This window comes from Bos indicus, chromosome 19 (genome assembly GCF_029378745.1).
Source record: "Bos indicus isolate NIAB-ARS_2022 breed Sahiwal x Tharparkar chromosome 19, NIAB-ARS_B.indTharparkar_mat_pri_1.0, whole genome shotgun sequence".
NCBI lineage: Eukaryota > Metazoa > Chordata > Mammalia > Artiodactyla > Bovidae > Bos > Bos indicus.
In genome coordinates this window covers 46,405,083-46,423,542 of record NC_091778.1, presented here as the reverse complement: position 1 = coordinate 46,423,542, position 18,460 = coordinate 46,405,083, and the positions used below count along the sequence as shown (strand labels likewise).

The following is an 18,460-nucleotide window of genomic DNA, read 5'->3' as shown; positions in this document are numbered from 1 at the left end:
CGCTAGCTTTGTTCGTAGTGATGCTTTCTAAGGCCCACTTGACTTCACATTCCAGGATGTCTAGCTCTAAGTCAGTGATCACACCATCGTGATTATCTTGGTCGTGAAGATCTTTTTTGTACAGTTCTTCTGTGTATTCTTGCCACCTCTTCTTAATATCTTCTGCTTCTGTTAGGTCCGTACCATTTCTGTCCTTTATCGAGCCTGTCTTTGCATGAAATGTTTCCTTGGTATCTCTAATTTTATTAAAGAGATGTCTAGTCTTTCCCATTCTGTTGTTTTCCTCTATCTCTTTGCACTGATGGCTGAGGAAGGCTTTCTATCTCTCCTTGCTATTCTTTGGAACTCTGCATTCAGATGCTTATATCTTTCCTTTTCTCCTTTGCTTTTCGCTTCTCTTCTTTTCACAGCTATTTGTAAGGCCTCCCCAGACAGCCATTTTGCTTTTTTGCATTTCTTTTCCATGGGGATGGTCTTGACCCCTGTCTCCTGTACAATGTCACGAACCTCATTCCATAGCTCATCAGGCACTCTATCTATCAGATCTAGGCCCTTAAATCTATTTCTCACTTCCACTGTATAATCATAAGGGATTTGATTTAGGTCATACCTGAATGGTCTAGTGGTTTTCCCTACTTTCTTCAATTTAAGTCTGAATTTGGCAATAAGGAGTTCATGATCTGAGCCACAGTCAGCTCCTGGTCTTGTTTTTGCTGACTGTATAGAGCTTCTCCATCTTTGGGCATATAAGAAGTCAGAATTGAAGTAGTCACATGTTAAAAATTTTAAGTTTAGAATTTGTGTTTATATTATACGTTTATATCTTACATGTTTGGGCTTCTCCTTCAGAGACATGGGAACAACACAAGTGTCACTTACAACAATTGAAAGCATTCTCATGATGACCCTTGAATTGGAAAAACTGTAAGTTGATTTTTATTATATTTATTTTCACTCTATTGTGTATTTTTAGGTTTATTTTATTATTTTTTAAAGTTTATTGATGTATCATTTTCATTTAATAAAATCCACGGTTTAAAAATATAGTTTGATGTGTTTTGACAGACTTATAGTTCTGTAGCCACTATTACATTTGAGATATAGAAAACTTCTGCATCCCCTTCAGAGACCCCTCATGTCCCTTTGTAGTCTGTCTCCTCCTCCCACTACCAGCCCCTGGCAACAACCAATCTGATTTTTGTCTTTATAATTTTGCCTTTTCCATAGTATCTTGTACATGCAATCATGTGGTATGTGGCCTTTTTGTTTTTGACTCCTTTCACTCAGCCAGTCTCCTTGGAGATTTATTGATGCAGTTGCACCTATTGGTAGTTCATCCCTCAGCAATAATGCTGAGTGGTATTCTCGTTGTGTGGGTATATAGTTTGTTTATGCATTTATCAGTTGATGAACATCAGCTGAGTTGTTTTGTTTTTTGGCTATTATGAACAAAACCTCTAAAAATATTCACATGCATGTGTGAGCATATGTTTTGTGCAAATGTATATTTTCATTTCTTTGGGATAAAATACCTAAGGGTGGGATTGCTACATCATATGTTAAGTGCATATTTAACTTTTTAAGAAACTGCTGAACTGTTTTCTAAAGTGGCTGTTCCATTTTGCATTCCCACTGGCAACATCTGAGAGCTGGGATTGCTCCACATCTTCACCTGATCCTTATAGTTGTTTTAAAAAATTTAAGCCTTCCTAGTAGGTGTGTGGTTAAATCTCATTGTGCTTTAATTTGCATTTCTCTAATAGCTGATGCTGTTGAGTGTCTATTCATGTGCAGATATCTCTTAAAATGAAGTGTCTGTTCAAATCCATTTTAATTGGATATTTATATTGAGTTTTAAGAATACTTTATAGAGCACTGAAAAATAAGTCCTTTCTCTTAGATATGTGTCTAGTAAATATCTTCTCTCAGATTGTGATTTACTCTCATTCTATTAAAGTGTCTCTGAAGACCAGAAGTTTAAAAATTTTGAAGAACTCTAGCAATTTTTCTTGTATGGTTTGTGCTTTTTTGTGTCTTACCTAAGAAATCTTCTTCTGAGATCCCATTGCCTAATCCAAAAATCACAAAGATTTTCTCCTGTGTTTTCTTCCAGAAGTTGTATAGTTACATTTAGGTCTATGATCCATTTAATTTTCATGTATGGTATGAGGGAAGGGGTCAGGTTTTAATTTTTTGCAGTTTAAAAAAATGATTTCTGTAGGTCTTTATTGTGACAGTTTATTACACACCTTCAGCTCAGTTCAGTCGCTCAGTCATGTCCAACTCTTTGCAACCCCATGGACTGCAGCACGCCAGGCTTCCCTGTTCATCACCAACTCCCAGAGCTTACTCAAACTCATGTCCATAAGAGTCAGTGATGCCATCCAATCATCTCATCCTCTGTGGTCCCCTTCTCCTCCTGCCTTCAATCTTCCTCAGCATCAGGGTCTTTTCCAATAGGTCAGTTCTTCGCATCAGGTGGCCAAAGTACTGGAGTTTCAGCTTCAGCATCAGTCCTTCCAATGAATATTCAGGACTGATTTCCTTTATTTGGATGGTGTGTTCTATAAATGTCAATTAGGTCAAGTAGGTTGATAGTGTTGTTCACGTCTTCTAGTGCTTTCTGATTTTTTATCTACTTGTTCTGTTAATTATTGAGAGAGGGATGTTGAAATCCCTAACTATAATTGCAGATTTTTAATTTGTTTCTCCTTGCCACTCTCATTTTTCATTCATATATTTTGAAGCTGTTACCAAATGGATAACTTTTTAGGTAATGTCTTCTTCATCAATTGACCTTTCTATCATGGTGAAGTAACATTCTGTATCCCTGATAATAATCTCTGCTTTGACACTGACTTTGTCTTAAAGTGATACATTCACTCCAGTTTTCTTTTCATTAGTGTTAGCATAGGATAATTTTTTCTATCCTTTTAACCTTTTATTTTCTATTGAAGATGGTTCTTGTATATAGTTGGCTTTTGCTTTTTTGTCTAGTGTGATGATTCTTTTAATTAGGGTGATTAGAGCATTTACATTTAATATAATTACATTTAAATCTGTTGTCTTGCCATTTGCTTCCTATTTGTCCCATCATACTTTCTTTTTCCTTTTTCTTCCTACTTTCAGACTGAGTAGATTTTATTATTTTATTTCCTTTGTTGGCTAATTCATTATAACTCAGGTTTTGTTATTTTAAGATTGCTTTATAGTTTACAGTATGCATCTTTAACTTATCACAGTCTATCTTCAAATGATATTACACAATTTCATTAAGACTATAGGAATCTTACAATAGGGCACTTCCATTTCTTCACTCCTGACCTTTGTGGGATTGTTTTCATATATTTTACTTATGTCATAAACAGTACACTATATTATTTTTTGGTTAAACAATAGATTATCTTTTAAAGATATTTAAATAATAATAAAAATCTTATATATTTACCTATGTAAATACAATTACAGTGTTTTTATTCTTTTGTGTAGATCCATGATTCCATCTGGTATCATTTTCCTTCTGTTTAAAAATACTTTTTAACATTTCTTACAATGAAAATCAACTAGTGATGAATTCTGCAGCTTTTGTATGTCTGAGATAGCCTTTATTTTTGAAAGATCTGGGTATAGAATTCTCGCTTGATAGAATTCAATTCACTCCTTGAATTGTTATTACGTTAATCCACTTAGTATTTGTTTACATTGTTTCCAACAAGAAATCTGCCACTTCATTGTTATCTTTGTTCCTCTATATGTAGTGAGTAATATTCCCTGGTGGCTCAGAGGGTAAGGTGTCTGCCTGCAATGCAGGAGACCTGGGTTCCATCCCTGGGTCAGGAAGATCCCCTGGAGAAGAAAATGGCAACCCACTCCAGTACTCTTGCCTGGAAAATCCCATGGACAGAGAAGCCTGGTAGACTACAGTCCACGGGATCACAAAGAGTCGGAGACAACTGAACGACTTCACTTTCTATATGTAGTGTATAGTTTTTTCTTCTAATGGCTTTAAAATTTTTCTCTTTATTGCTGCTTTTGAGCAATTTGATTATTTGTGCCTTGGTGTAGTTTTGTCCATGTTTCTTTTGCTTAAAGTTCACTGATCTCAACTTTGTGGGTTTATAGTGTTGAGCAATGTGGGAAAAATTTGGCTATTATTTCTTCAAATTTTTGTATCTCTCCTCTCCTTCATGGACTCTACGTATACATATATTAGGTCACTTGAAGTTGTTGCACAGTTCATTGATGTGCTCTTCATTTTTTTTGTTTTGTTTTTTTACTGTTTGTGTTTCATTTTGGGTTGTTTCTATTACCATGTCTTAATGTTTTCTGATCCTTTCTTCTGCAGTGTCTAATATGCCATCAACCTCACCCAGTATCTTTTTCATTTCTACATTGTTTTTATAATCTCTAGAAGTTCAATTTGGATCTGTTTTACATCTTCCATGCCTCTACTTAACATTTTCAGTCTTTAGTCTGGGTTTTGTAACAAATGAAATACAGTTGTTATAACTGTTTTCATGTATGTTGTTGTTGTTGTTGTTCAGTCGCTAAGTTGTATCTGACTCTTTGTGACCCCATGGACTGCAGAATACCAGGCTTCCCTGCCCTTCACTATCTCCCAGAGTTTGCCCAAATTCATGCCCATTGAATCAGTGGTGCAATCTAACCATCTCATCCTCTGTCACCCTCTTCTTTTGCCTTCAATCCTTCTTTCCCAATGAGTTGGCTGTTTACATTAGGTGGTCAAAGGATTAGAGCTTCGACTTCAGCATCAGTCCTTCCAATGAATATTCAGGGTTGATTTCCTTTAGGATTGACTGATTTGATCTCCTTGCTGTCCAAGGGTCTCTCAAGAGTCTTCTCCAGCACCACAATTCAAAAGCATCAATTTTTCAATGCTTAGCCTTCTTTATGGTCCAACTCTCACATCCATACATGACTAATGGAAAAATCATAGCTTTGACTATATAGCCCTTTGTTGGCAAAGTGGTATGTCTGCTTTTTAATATGCTGTCTAGGTTTGTCATAGTTTTTCTTCCAAAAAGCAAGCATCTTTTAATTTCATGGCTGCAGTCACTGTCTGCAGTGATTTTGGAGCCCAAGAAAAGAACATCTGTCACTGCTACCGCTTTTTCCCCTTCTATTTGCCATGAAGTAATGGGACCACATGCCATGATCTTAGTTTTTTGAATGTTAAGTTTTAAGCCAGCCAGCAGTCAGCCAGTCAGCCAGCTTTTTCATGTTATAATTTTTAAAATGTCCTTTTCTACTAATTCTTATATCTGTATAGATAATGAGTTAGTTTTGATTGATTGCTTTTTTCTCCAATATAGGTCACATTTTCCTGCTTACTTGCATGCCTGGTAATTTTCATATGATTCTAGACATTATGAATTTTTAGCTCATTGTATGCTATATATTTTTATAAAATGCTTGGGCTTTGTTTTGCGTAAAGTTAAGTTACTCAAAACAATTCTATTCTTTTAGGTCTAGCTTTTAAGATTCATTAGGTAGCACTTCAAGTAAACTTTAGTCTAGAATTCATTATTTGCAACTACTGAGACAAGTCCTTTCTGTGTACCATGAGGTTTTCTCTTCTGACTTGTAGGAACACCCAACCCTGTGTGATATCCAGTTAATCTTTTTTTTTTTACTTTTAAAAAAATTTATTCATTTTTTAAAATTTATTTTTTATTGAAGGATAATTGCTTTCCAGAATTTTGCAGTTATTCTTATTATTAATCCTTTCATGTGGTTCTTTTCCTGGCATCAGTTAATTCCTCACACAAATGTTGTGTGACCAATACTTTGTTGAATACTTAAGAGCTCCCTCTGCATATCTCCAGAGTTCTTTGTCTGTGTACTTCTTTGCCCTCCATTACTCTGCTTTGTGAACTCTGATCACCTTGGTTTTCCCAGATTCTCAGCTCTATTTCTTCATCTGGGGAGTCTACGAGTCTTCCTTACCCAGGGAAGGGTTTCTCTTCCCTGTACCATGACCTGGAAATTCTCTTAAAGAAGTAAGCTACGGCAATCAAAGGGGTCACTTCATTTATCTCCCATCTCTTGGGGATCACTGAATTTGATTGCCTGAGGTCCAGTTTCTTGAAAACTGTTTTTCGTATGTTTTGTTTTTCGTATGTTTTGTTTGATTTTTTCATTGTTTCAGGTAAAAGGTTAAATTGGTCCTTGCTACTTCATCTTGACCTGAAGCCAATAATATTCTTTAAGTCTGTTTTGTTTTGATATGGAGTCCAATCGAAGACTAGGCATTGCATGTCATGTCTTTGTTTCCCTTAATGTAGAATGTTTCCTTGCTATTTTTGTTCTTTTTTGTTCTTTTATGACGTTGGCATTTCTAAAGAATCTTAGCCAATCGTTTTGTAATTTGCCCCACAATCTGGATTTGTCTGTTTCCTCATTAGATTCAAAGTAAACATTTTGGAGAAGAATACTATATAAGTGATGTATCCTTCCTACTTCATCACTTCAAGTGGCCCAATGCTAAGTCTGATCACTTGATTAAGGTGATATCTTACATATGTCTCCATTGTAAAGTTATTTTCCCCCTTGGTAATTGATAAATAATATGTGGGCTGAACTTTGGGATCAGTGAAGATCCTACTTCCAGACAACTCTTTACCCAGCTGTGCATCAATAATAATCCTTGTCTGAATCAACTATTACATTGATAGTTGTAAAATGACACTTTCCTAACTTTATCATTCCTTTCTCATTTATTACCTGTTATTATTCTCTAAAGCAGAGCTCCCTCACTTTTCTTTTTGAATATCATTATAAACTCATGTACTCTAATTATAACTTATTATAATGATAATGTCATTCTTTTGAATGTTCACATTGTCCAGATTTGGTCAATGAGATTTCTATTATTGTTTTAACCACACAGTGTTTTTTTATTCCTAAAGTAATTTCTAATGTATTTATTACTCATAAATAGGAATTGAAAAAGAGACTAAATAAGGGGACTTATTCAGATTCTTCTTAGAAGTCTGCCTACTTCTGTGTACTGTCAACCCAAAATGAAGTTTTTGGGTTGGAAGGAGATATTTCTGAATTAAACTACAGATCAATGTCACCCAATTCTAGTCCCTATTCCCTTTTTTCTAGGCATACCATCCCCACTGCCACCCTAATCCTTCTGTTGGGCACCTCTGGCCTCTATATTTATTTTCAACAGTCAAGAGCAGCAACTGGCCAACTGATCTGTATCCAGTTCTCCAGTCCATATGCCCCAAGAACTAACTCCTTTATGCACTGGCCTGTGGTGGCCTTGGCCTGCCTCTTCCGCCTACTCAAGTAATTCCTTTACCACAAATTTGATTCTCTGCATTTCCATTTATAGGATCTTACCTATTCGTATGGCCTGCTGCCTCTGCCAATTCAAAAACACTATCGAGGTTGTCTGCAAGACAGTCAAACTGCATTGTGACAGTGATTGCCTGACAAACGTCACATTTTGTGGTGAGTCTGAATTTCCTGATGGTAATTTTTAAATTTTCTTCTAATTCTTTAATTTTTATTTTTAACCAGTGATGATAAATTTTAAAATTAATAATGTAATTGCATTATTTTTATTCATTCAGAGTTCCACATCCCTAAATTTCTAAGAACTACTTTTACTAAATATCAGATTCTTGGTTACATTATTAAGCTAATAATAGCTTAGTTACATTGTTAACTTAATAAGGTAACTGATATACATACATAAAAGAACAAGAAAAAGGAATGAAAGGGGGAAGGGCATTAACACGAATGGCCACATAATGTATTCTGTGCTGTCTGCAAATGAGAACTTACTCATACAGTGCATCAGTTTGTAAACTGATTCTATATACCTTAGGTCTCAAGTATCCTTTGTCTTATAGGATAGATGTAAACATATTTTTGATATTTTGTCTATTTTTATAATATTATAAAAGAGTACAAGTGATGCTGTCTTACGGCAGAGCCTGAGAGTTTCTGGTTCCACCACCAGAAGCTGCCAGCTAGCTCTTCTAAAGGGGGGTGCACTGTGTGTGTGCTAAGTTGCTTCAGTCATGTCTGACTCTTTGAGATGCTATGGACTGTTGCCCACCAGACTCCTCTGTCCATGAGATTCTCCAGGCAAGACTACTGAAGTATGTTACCATATCCTCCTTCAGGGGTTCTTCCCAACCCAGGGATCAAACCTGCATCTCTTATATCTCTTGCATTGGCAAGTAGGTTCTTTACCACTAGCGCCACTGGGGAAGAGCAATTTTATTCTTAGACTGTCCAGCTCTGAACTTGTTCTGAATCTCAAACTTTTCTATCCACAAAACACTCAGGTGCTTCTGACTATTTTTCTATATATTAGATTTGTTGGCACTAACTTGATAACCTCCAAAATGTGCTTTGATACCCAGATAGCTTGAATACAGGTGTCTATCAATGGTCTGCTGCTGCTGCTGCTGCTAAGTCACTTCAGTCGGGTCTGACTCTGTGCGGCCCCGTAGATGGCAGCCCACCAGGCCCCCCTGTCCCTGGGATTCTCCAGGCATGAACACTGGAGTGGGTTGCCATTTCCTTCTCCAATGCATGAAAGTGAAAAGTGAAAGTGAAGTCGATCAGTCGTGTCCTAGAACACATCATAAATAATAACACTTTGTTACTTATATAAAGACAATTTTTGATTTTTTTTTTAAATTTTATTTTGGCCACTAAGTTCCCTGACCAGGGATAGAACCTGAGCCATGGCAGTGAAAATACCGAATCCTAACCATTATACCTGGAGAAGGCAATGGCAACCCACTCCAGTACTCTTGCCTGGAAAATCCCAGGGACGGGAGCCTGGTGGGCTGCCATCTATGGGGTCGCACAGAGTCGGACACAACTGAAGCAACTTAGCAGCAACCATTATACCACCAGGGAACTCCTCAAAACAATTTTTTTTACCAATTATATTATTCCCTTCTCCCCGAGAAGTGGGCCAGAAAAGGCATTTTTAATCTCCTTTTGCAGATGAGGAAAAGCAAGGTCCGAGGTATTCAGTGCAATGGCCTAGTACCCAGATCTCCTGTCTCCGATTTTAGGCTCTCTGCACACCCATGCCCCTCCTCTCTCATGACCCTTATGTCCTCCTTTGACCCTTGCCACCACCATTAAAATTTTTAATCCTTTTGGAAGAGAAGCCTAGCTACACAACGATACATATACAGTCAGAAGCTTTGGATGGTTTCCCAAAACACTGGAAATATTAGAAGTGAAATGAAATGAAAGCAAAGTAGGCAACTGACGGAAGTTGCTTTTCCCTTCTGCATTATAGTACTTCAAGTATTATTCTATTGATCTGTTGAACATTCCACACTGGCATATAGGCTGGCAAATCTGTTAGCTCATTGATCCCTGCCTGAATGTCAGCAAAGAGCCAAGGGGACGTAAGAGTTTTGGACATAGAGCCCTCTCTTCTGGAGGCTGAATATATGGAGGCAGGGACTGAGCAAAGGACTCAGTGGGTGGGTGGAGGACACGTTCGGATGATGACCTGTCGGCAGCAGTTGTGGTCTTCATCATTTGTGATAGTGGTAAGAACGCAAGTGCGCTGGAGAGGCGAAGGGAGGAGACCTTACACTCCTCTGCATCTGAGGCAGGACCGGGTGGGGTATGTGACTGTGAGGAGTCACAGTAGATCTGAGTAGAGGAATCTTTGTCTTCCTGCCAGTCCCTTGGGAGCCAGGCGAGTGATCCTAATTACTATATTTCATGCCACAGAATCTTCTGAGTGGATGGTCATTTTTTCAAAAGATATCTTTTTTCACCTTTTATTGTTGTCAATCATTGACTTATGTTTGGGTTTCTTTCTCTCTCTTCCAAGTGGCAGTCAAACATTTGCTGATGCCTAATTTATTTGTCTGGGATACATGATTGTGGACTGACAAAAAGCTCTCCCATCAGTCTTCAGTTATCAAAAGCAGTTTCTTCTCTTTTGACAGATGAAAATACATCTATAGGGAATGCAGAAGGATCGTTCATGAAGGTGTTACAAGCCCGGAAGAAGAACACCAGCACGGAGCTGACTATTGAACCCGAGAGGGCGTCCTCAGACAAAAGTGCTGTCAGTCTGTCAGCCTTTATGAATGAGCAGCTGGACTTTAATGATGAAAGTGATGTGATCAGCGCACTGAATTACATACTGCCTTATTTCTCAGAGGGAAATCTAGAAGATGTTGAATCAACATTATTGCCCTTCATTCAACTTCTTTTTACAAATGCCCATGAAGGAGATATGCCAGTGGGCCATTTCAAAAACAATACAAAAAAACCTTCTGTTAAGCCTATAGACAACAATTCGACTTATAAAAATAAATTGAGGAAACTCTATTTTCTGGAAAACTTGTTAGATGCAGAAATTCAAGAAAAAATTGATGAAGTTAAAAAGAAAGAAAAAACGGCTATGCTTATCCATGCCAACCTTTTGGGTCCCAAATTTAAACGCCAGATGTTTCCGAAGAAACTGGAAAAAGCCCAACCACAGGAAAACAGCCCAGCTGAGATTGACAGCCCAGGGCAAAGGCTGCTGAGAGTGAACAGGGTCCTCAAGCACCCAAGGGGCCTACAGAAAAGGCACTTCAAAGATGCGGGAGATGAGAGCAGCGAGAAGAAACAGAATGCCCAGCCACTTGTGGAGAACACTGCCAAAGAAAGAAGGCTCAGGAGGCCATCCCCAAGGGAGCTGGATGAGCTGGACATGGTGCAGAGGCCCAGGAAGTTAGTGGGGAACTCCTTCAACACAGAGCCTTCGTTCATGAAGGAACACAAGGCAGCCGTCTCTTCTTTCCTGAAACAGTACTCTCGGGGCAGGCCTTCTGACCCCCTCCCTCCAAAACCCCAACCTGAGGCTAAAAACAAATCAAAAGACTTGTCCTACACCATTTTCGTTTTAGAAGATGCTGATGCTAGAGTGAGAAACATGAAGTCTTCCAAACCAGTCTCGCATTCCGGAAAGAAATACATCTTCCATAAAACTCGCTCTCGGATGCCCCACAGAACACTAAAGGCCAAAGTAAGTCGAAAGCTGAGAAAGAAAGGTTCACTCAATAGAATGATGCTGGCCAGAAGGCCTCTGTTCTCTGCAGTGAGGAGTCTCATCAATTCCCCTCCACGAGAGGCATTTTCATCTTCAGGATTACTGGATCCTCAGGAAAACCGTTTTTCAGAATTATATTCTCTTTCAAACCCTCCTAAAGAAAACTCTAGTTCAGTGAACAATACTCCACATGTTTCTGAAGCAGTTATCTCTTCGGGAAACATTACTCGGCCAAAAGAAACCAGACCTGGAATCACTGCTCAAATTAATGTCTCCAGTGCACATTCTACTGTTGCTGCGGACTTCATGCCACCTGTTAAGCACACCAATGAAACACAATGGGAGTACCACAACGTGGGCATTGAGTTCGCCTCTAAGCCCCCAAGCGTCAGCTTCCCAGTGCTCTCATCCCCAGGCGATCAGTTTGAAAGTCAGCTTAACCAGCAGCTACGGTCCCTCATCCCCAACAATGACGTGAGAAAGCTCATTGCTCACGTCATCCGGACTCTGAAAATGGACTGCTCTGAGACCCACGTGCAGCTGGCGTGCGCCAAACTCATCTCCAGAACAGGCCTCTTGATGAAGCTTCTCAGTGAGCAGCAAGAAATAAAGGTGTCCAAGGCAGAATGGGATACGGACCAGTGGAAAACTGACAACTACATCAATGAGAGCACAGAAGCCCAGAGTGAACAGAAAGAACAGGAGCCCAGTGAGGTGAGGATCACGCCTGAAACATGGGACCTTAGGACATGCCATTGAAGTGCCCAAGCAGGAAAACCTGGGGCTCCTGGTCTGTATCTTGTCTCGGCCAAGCTGGCTAAGACAATGACCTCCCACTCTGCTCATTCAGAGAAGGTGGCACTATTCCTGGGGTAGATGAGAAGAGGACATAACACACAAGATAAATACATTGTAGAAGAAAATGCTAACGATGAGATCAATAACTTTAAATATGGTTTTTTCTGATAAAAGCTATCCATCTGAAAAGGATGGAGTCTTCTAGTAGTTTAAGAATAGTTAGCTATTATTTAGAATAGGTTTAAGAATACTCAGCTTTCATCCTTTCCAGCTCCCTGTTTTTAAAAACTTGTTATTATTTATTTTTAGCTCGCAAAAGAAGTTCCAGGTTACGGCTATAACAACAAACTCATCTTGGCAATATCTGTGACTGTAGTAGTGATGTTTTTGATTATAATGTTCTGTCTCATTGAGGTAAGGATGATTATTAATTCAGATTCAGAACCCCCAACCCGAAAATTCAAAGCCACCTTTCCGCCTGCTAGTATTTGATACTCCTCTTCAGTCACAAGACTGAGATGTACTTTGTTGTTTTACTGAAGGGTGTGTTCCCAGGGTTTTCATAGGAGCTCCACTCCCAGGAGGTATCTGTGGAACTGAATCCAAGATAACAAGCCATTAGACTATTCTGACCAGTTAAGTTTATAAGAAGCCAGAGTTGACACGATAGTAACATTTCTTTGACTCAGAACACCATGTGGATTTGATGTACTCACAGTCACTCTCAGGCTACCTTGATTTCTCTCCTTGGTGGCTGCAGTGATGAGAGATACATCGTTTCCACCCTCACGTAGCTGTCGGTCACCCTAGGAGGGCTAAAAGGATCCAGCTGATAGATAGAAGTGCGATCTTATCAGTCCCTTAGATCTCCTTGGCAGCTGTCTTCTCCAGTGTGTTAGGCATTGTGTAAACAGGTTCCATGAGAGCACTACAAGTAAGAATCCTGCATTAGGCCACCTTGAAGTATGTCCTGTTTAGAGTAGCATCTTCCTGGAGCTAGCCTCCTTACCTTTCCTTCAGTTACATAATGGCTTATTACTTTCCCCAACAGGCAGTTGCTAACATTCAGAGGAAGATTTTTTTTTTTTATAACCTTAATTATTGATTTATTTTTGTGGCCCTGGGTCTTTGTTGCTTTGTGTGGGCTTTCTCTGGTCAAGACAAGTGGTAGGGCTACTCTTCCTTGCTGTGCACAGGCTTCTCATTGTGGTGGCTTCTCTTGCTGCAGAGCACGGGCTCTACGTGTGGGAGCTGAGTAGTTGCAGCATAACGGGCTTAGTTGCTCCATGGCATGTGGGGTCTTCCTGGTCCAGGGATCAAACCCACGTCTCCTGCATTGGCAGGCGGACTCCTATCCACAGCACCAGCAGGGAAGTCCAAAAGTGCAATTTTGACGAGCTGACCATCTTGATTCTACTCTACCAAGTCAATCCACTTTATCTTTTCTTCTGTCCCGGCAGCCCTCTATTCCAGCCAAAGCAGCCCCTCACCACGTGCTCATTACACCGTACCCATTGCTGCTTTTACATGTGGCTTTGCGCAGACGAATTCCTTTATTTTACTCTGCCTGTGGGAGTCCTGACTCTCAAAAGCCAACTCAAGTTCATCTTTCTTCAAATAGACTTCCCGGAATAATCCAGACCTCCTGACCCTAGTCCCGTGAGGCCTGTCACCAGTTCTTAGAGGCCCCAGCAAAGCAGTCCCCTCACCTCAGAACTTACAAAAGTGGTAAACAGTTCTTTAGAAGGTGGCTCCATAAGAGCCTCATGGAGGGGAGCAGAGCGGTGTAGGGACCAATGGCTTCCTGGTCTGTCAGACTTGAATAAAACCTGACATGATGTGTTACCTGCTAAAGAGAAATGTGTCCGTCTGCAGGAGGGATGGTCAGTAGTGAAAGTACAGAAAAGGTGAAGAGGGACCGGCAGTGCCTAGCCTCACCTTGTCCAAGAGTAGAGATGGCACCTGAGGCAGCGTAACTGAAGAGTCAGGCCCATCACCAGGCAGCACCTGTTGAGAGCATCTGGCTACCGCAGGCCTTTCCATTTAATGTGGGATTCAGCTGATTGCTTTGGTTCTAATTCTGTTCTCACCAAGTAGCCTTTTGAGTGTGTGGTTGTGCTTTGGTGTGCCTTGGAGGCCTGTCTCTACAGAAGTTTAATTCTCTGGTTGTGTAGACAAAGGTGTCCTGTCTGTAGAACAGATGTATTTCTCATTGTCAAGTAAGAATTTGGCATTCTTATTTTTGATCAGTCCTGTGATATTATTGATAAAGTGAAACTGCCGCAAGAGGAAGATGTGAGTTCTCTCTTCGTGGGGAAGGAAGGAAATCAGCATGAGGCCCCAGTGGTCAAACCAAAAGCAGGAGCCAGTATCACCCGACTGCAAAGCCTGTGCTCCCTACTCTGCTCTTTTGTCTTGTCTCCTTAGAGCCAGAGACAATGCTGAAATTCAATGAAAGCCAATGTTTGTTTATTATAAAGAGGTTTGTGGTGGGGGGTTGTTTTTGTCTGTTTGGCCGTGCTGTGCTTGCAGGGTCTTCGTTCCTGACCAGGGATCAAATCCAGACCACCACAGTAAAATCACAGAGTCCTAACCACTGGACCACTAGGGAACTCCAAGGGGTTTTATAAATCACCAGGAAGAAGGTAGACAATCCAGGAGAGAAGGGGGTGAAGGCTGAGAAGAGTAGGAGAGGCACTGACAGCCTGCCACCACACTGGGCCGTCCTCGCCTCCAGGCTCGTGTGCAGCAGGTTTTGTTCGCCAAGCCTTTGTCACCTCATGATGTAAAAATCATCTCTAATCATCATTTTCAAGTACTTTTATAATCTGCCTAGAACTTGCTGTATTTGATTTTTAGTGTGGTTGAGGTAGGGAATCTAACTTTTTCCCCAGTACGAAATGATTCATTCTTTCTCCCCTGTCTAAAATACTATCTTTACTTGGATTCTATTCTGTTGATCCAGTTATCTTTTCCTATTATCTTTTCAATATCACACTGCTTAACTCCAGTTACTCTATAACATGTAATTTTATATCTGTTGGGGTAAGGCCCTGCTCTTTGATCTTCTTTTTCATACATTTCATAAGTGTTCTTGCATGTATTCTCTACCAAATGTCAGCTCACCTGGTTTTGTTTAAAAATTTCCTTGGATATAAATAAGGTTGCATTGAATTTGTAGGTTAATTTGAGGAGAATTGACATCCTTACAGTATTCTCGGAAGATAGAATCCCATGCCATGTATGTATTGCTTCTCAATGTCCTTCAGGAAGGTTTTAATATTCTCATTACATAAGTCTTATGCATTTTTGGTTGAATTTATTCCTAGTTACTTTATGCATCTTATTAATATTATAAATGGGATCTTTTTTCTATTTTTTTAGCTAGTTACTTGTGCTATATAGGAAAGCTATTAAAGCTTATATGTTGATTTCTTGATTTTATACATAAGCCATCTTACTGAATTCTCGTATTACTTACAGTACTTAAAATTTCGGTTGATTCCTTTGATCTTCTAAAGTCCATCATTCATATGCAGATATGTTTATCTCTTCCTTTCCAATTCTACCGTTTTCTTACTGTACTGATTAGGACCCCCCTTCTCCACAGTGATCAATAGTAACAGTAATGATAGGCATCTTCCCCCTGTTCTTGATTTTTAAACAGTGCTTAGGTTTCTGGTCAATACTTCTATTTTCTTTCCCTACTTCTGAAAGTTTTTTGTTAGGAATTATCTGTTGAACATGATCTAAAATGGTCCATAAAATGTATCACCAGCTGCATGCAGCACCCAAGGTTAGGTACTGTGGGAGAGTCAAAGAATTCTTAAACAGGATAGAATTCCTGTCCTTAAAAATGTTATCAACTCACTGGGTACATAAGACTGAAAATAAAAAGTAATGAATAAAGATTTGGAAGTGGCTGTCATGATAGTGATCATGTTTTCTTTTAAAACAGATTTATTCTCATAGAACAACATCAGAGGAAGAAGGAAGCAGAAGGTAAATATTGGTCTTTTAAAGTAGAATTTTAGAACTAGAGGAGAGCTGAGAACTCATCTGTTTTAGTCTCCTCACCAAAGGCAGGAAGAAGCTTTATTTACCCTAATGCTTTATGCTAATTTATTTATCAGCAGAACTAGCTCCCCAACCAAATCTGGCCTAGCACAGGACTGGGACGGATTCATCTGGTTTCACTTGTTCTCGAAGGAAAGAGGGTAGATGGAGAGAGGTTTCGGTTGTCCTGCCGGTGGTAGGCATCAGGCGAGGTCAGAGGTGTTCTTGGAGGTTCTGGGGTAGGGAAGTTAGAGATTTGGGGGCTAGCCTTACTCAAAGCTGATGAAAAGTAGAACAAATTATGTGTTCTTTCTGTAAAGGGGAGGAAAGCTTCCCTTCTCATCCTCCTGGTTTTCAGCCCCCAATCCGTATTCCCTTTATCCAAACCTCATAAAGTTTTAACTGGAAGAAACTTTAGACAGTAGTTTGTCTTTTCCTTTTATAATAAAAAAAAAAATGGAGAAAGAGAAAACATCTGGCCCCGTGGTCACGCTGATAGTGATTATCAGAAAGAAGGTGGTGCCTTTCCAACAAGGGCCCCTCATGATCACATTACGCGTGGGCTGTGAGCTGCATTTTATGTCACAGCTCAGGACACACATACTTATGGACAGAAGTGGTTTCTGATACAAACTCATTGTGCACTCCGTTTTGTTTTGTTTTTTTCAATTCTCTTTGTTTTCAAAAAGAATACTTTTGTGTTTTCCTGCTGGTCATAACCTTTAAACTGATTTCACAACTCACTCACACCTCAGTGACAACCTGCCATATGCAAGTCAGAGTGCTACATAACTTTGCTAGTTGGACTTAGGGGTTTACCTGCTGAGATGCAGTTTGTCAGATAGAGCAGCTAAGAAAACAGAAGCACCTCCTCCCCTCCCCCACCCCCACCCCAGCAAATGCTGCACGTGAGACTAAGTCCCAGGGGGCTAGTGTGGAATGCTCCTGGAAGAAACGTGCCTCTGCCCGGCACGGTTGTGCAGCGTGTTCACTGCACGAGGGCAGTTGGCTGAGGGCCGAGAAATGTGAGTGGGGTTGCAGTCATGCCTGTAGGCCATGCTAAGCCACATGCACAGGTCTCCCCAGAGATGCGGGTGGGGGGCCATTTTGGACAGACCCGGAGAGCTTCTGGAAGGCCAGCATGCATGGAGTGATTCTCAACACCGCAGGTCTGTGGTGACTTTGCTCATTGTGGTTGCTGACTGAAGTCCCATTTAGCCCTGGTGAGACCAGAGCAAACACACTGTGAGAGACGGAAAGCGGCACGTGACACTGACTGTGTGTGCTTTCCTCCAAGGGGCTTTTTTGGATTTCTGCTGCATAAGAGAAGCTCAGGGACAAGTGAGAGTCAGGTAGGTTTGGGAGAGATAAAGCGCTGTGGCCAGAGGAAGCAGGGGAGAAGCAGAACTAACATGTCGCTCTCTGTGTCCCAGGAGGGCTTTTTCTGGAGGCGGCGGCCACTTTGGCTTCAGGACATGTACAGGCCTCTCAACGCCACACGCAAGAAAAACATGGCACAGAAGCTACATGACAAGGAGTCTTCAGAAGAGGATGAGATTTTCAATAAGAATGCAGGGTAAACGATAGGGGACAATTTCTACTTCTTGCCTCAGATGAGGAAATAATGAAAAGTTTAATTGCCCCTTTCGAGACTAAACGCTTTGGCGCTCTTTCTTCTCATCCCAGGGGGGCCCCTGAAGCGCCGACAGAGGAGGCTCCTCCGGCTACAGATTCGGCTGCTGAAGAGCCGACGGGTGAGGAGAGCGAGGCAGCCGCCGACACCGCCACAGAGTGAGCCCTGTCCTGCCACAAGCCACCTGCAGGTTTTATTTTCTAATACTGGCTTCTCAACATCACTTGTAAAATACTTATTTTTCTCATATTAAAATGTATAAATCCATAACCAATTCTAACCATGTGGTAAGGAATTAAAATGTCAATAGTTGAGTATTTATGTATCACTATCAAGGGCCTGCAAGAAAAGAGCAGAGCTTTTTTTTGAAACTAGACTCCCTCAGGGCAGCCAGAACTTCCACCAGAGGAAACGCGGGCAGAAGAGGATAAATACAGGGATGGAGGGGGCCTTCCATCCCTTGTTTCCCCAGTATAACCAGCCCCTGGGAACTGGAAAACAGGTCATCCTCAGGGGGCATAGATCATTAAATCAAATAATGATTTCTCTGGTGCTCGCTCTCCTGGTTCATCAAGTACAAGTATTTACAACACACTTGACCTCCTGCTCATGGAGGATCATCCCCTTCCGACCCCTCTTGTAAGTCACTGGGGCTGACAGAATATTTGGATCACTGGGTCTCCGTCCACCACAGGACCAAGGCCTGACTTTCTCCCAAGCTCTCGAACTCATGTACAGATGTGCTCCCTGTCTTGGTAGGGGGTTCTCCACCCCTTCAAGCTGGTGGAAAATGCACATTGGGTTGTATTTTTTCTTTAAAAAACAAAAAATCTGAGCCTTTGAATAGCTAGCAGGGAGGGGCCCGAGGGACAGGATAAAGAAAAACATGTGAGAGCACCCAAGAT

At 40.6% G+C, this 18,460-nt stretch overlaps 1 protein-coding gene across 1 annotated transcript in view; it reads left to right on the top strand.

Annotated features, from left to right (window-relative positions):
* LOC109573319 (leucine-rich repeat-containing protein 37A-like) overlaps positions 1 to 17,982 on the top strand; it is a 49,740-nt gene extending 31,758 nt beyond the window's left edge. The window contains exons 7-14 of the mRNA XM_070773664.1: positions 850 to 924; positions 7,367 to 7,485; positions 9,975 to 11,782; positions 12,176 to 12,280; positions 15,825 to 15,868; positions 17,220 to 17,274; positions 17,356 to 17,498; positions 17,609 to 17,982. Coding sequence (XP_070629765.1) covers positions 850 to 924; positions 7,367 to 7,485; positions 9,975 to 11,782; positions 12,176 to 12,280; positions 15,825 to 15,868; positions 17,220 to 17,274; positions 17,356 to 17,498; positions 17,609 to 17,717 — 2,458 coding nt within the window. The 3' untranslated portion in view covers positions 17,718 to 17,982. The remainder of the gene's footprint in view (positions 1 to 849; positions 925 to 7,366; positions 7,486 to 9,974; positions 11,783 to 12,175; positions 12,281 to 15,824; positions 15,869 to 17,219; positions 17,275 to 17,355; positions 17,499 to 17,608) is intronic.
* Positions 17,983 to 18,460: the final 478 nt, after the last annotated feature.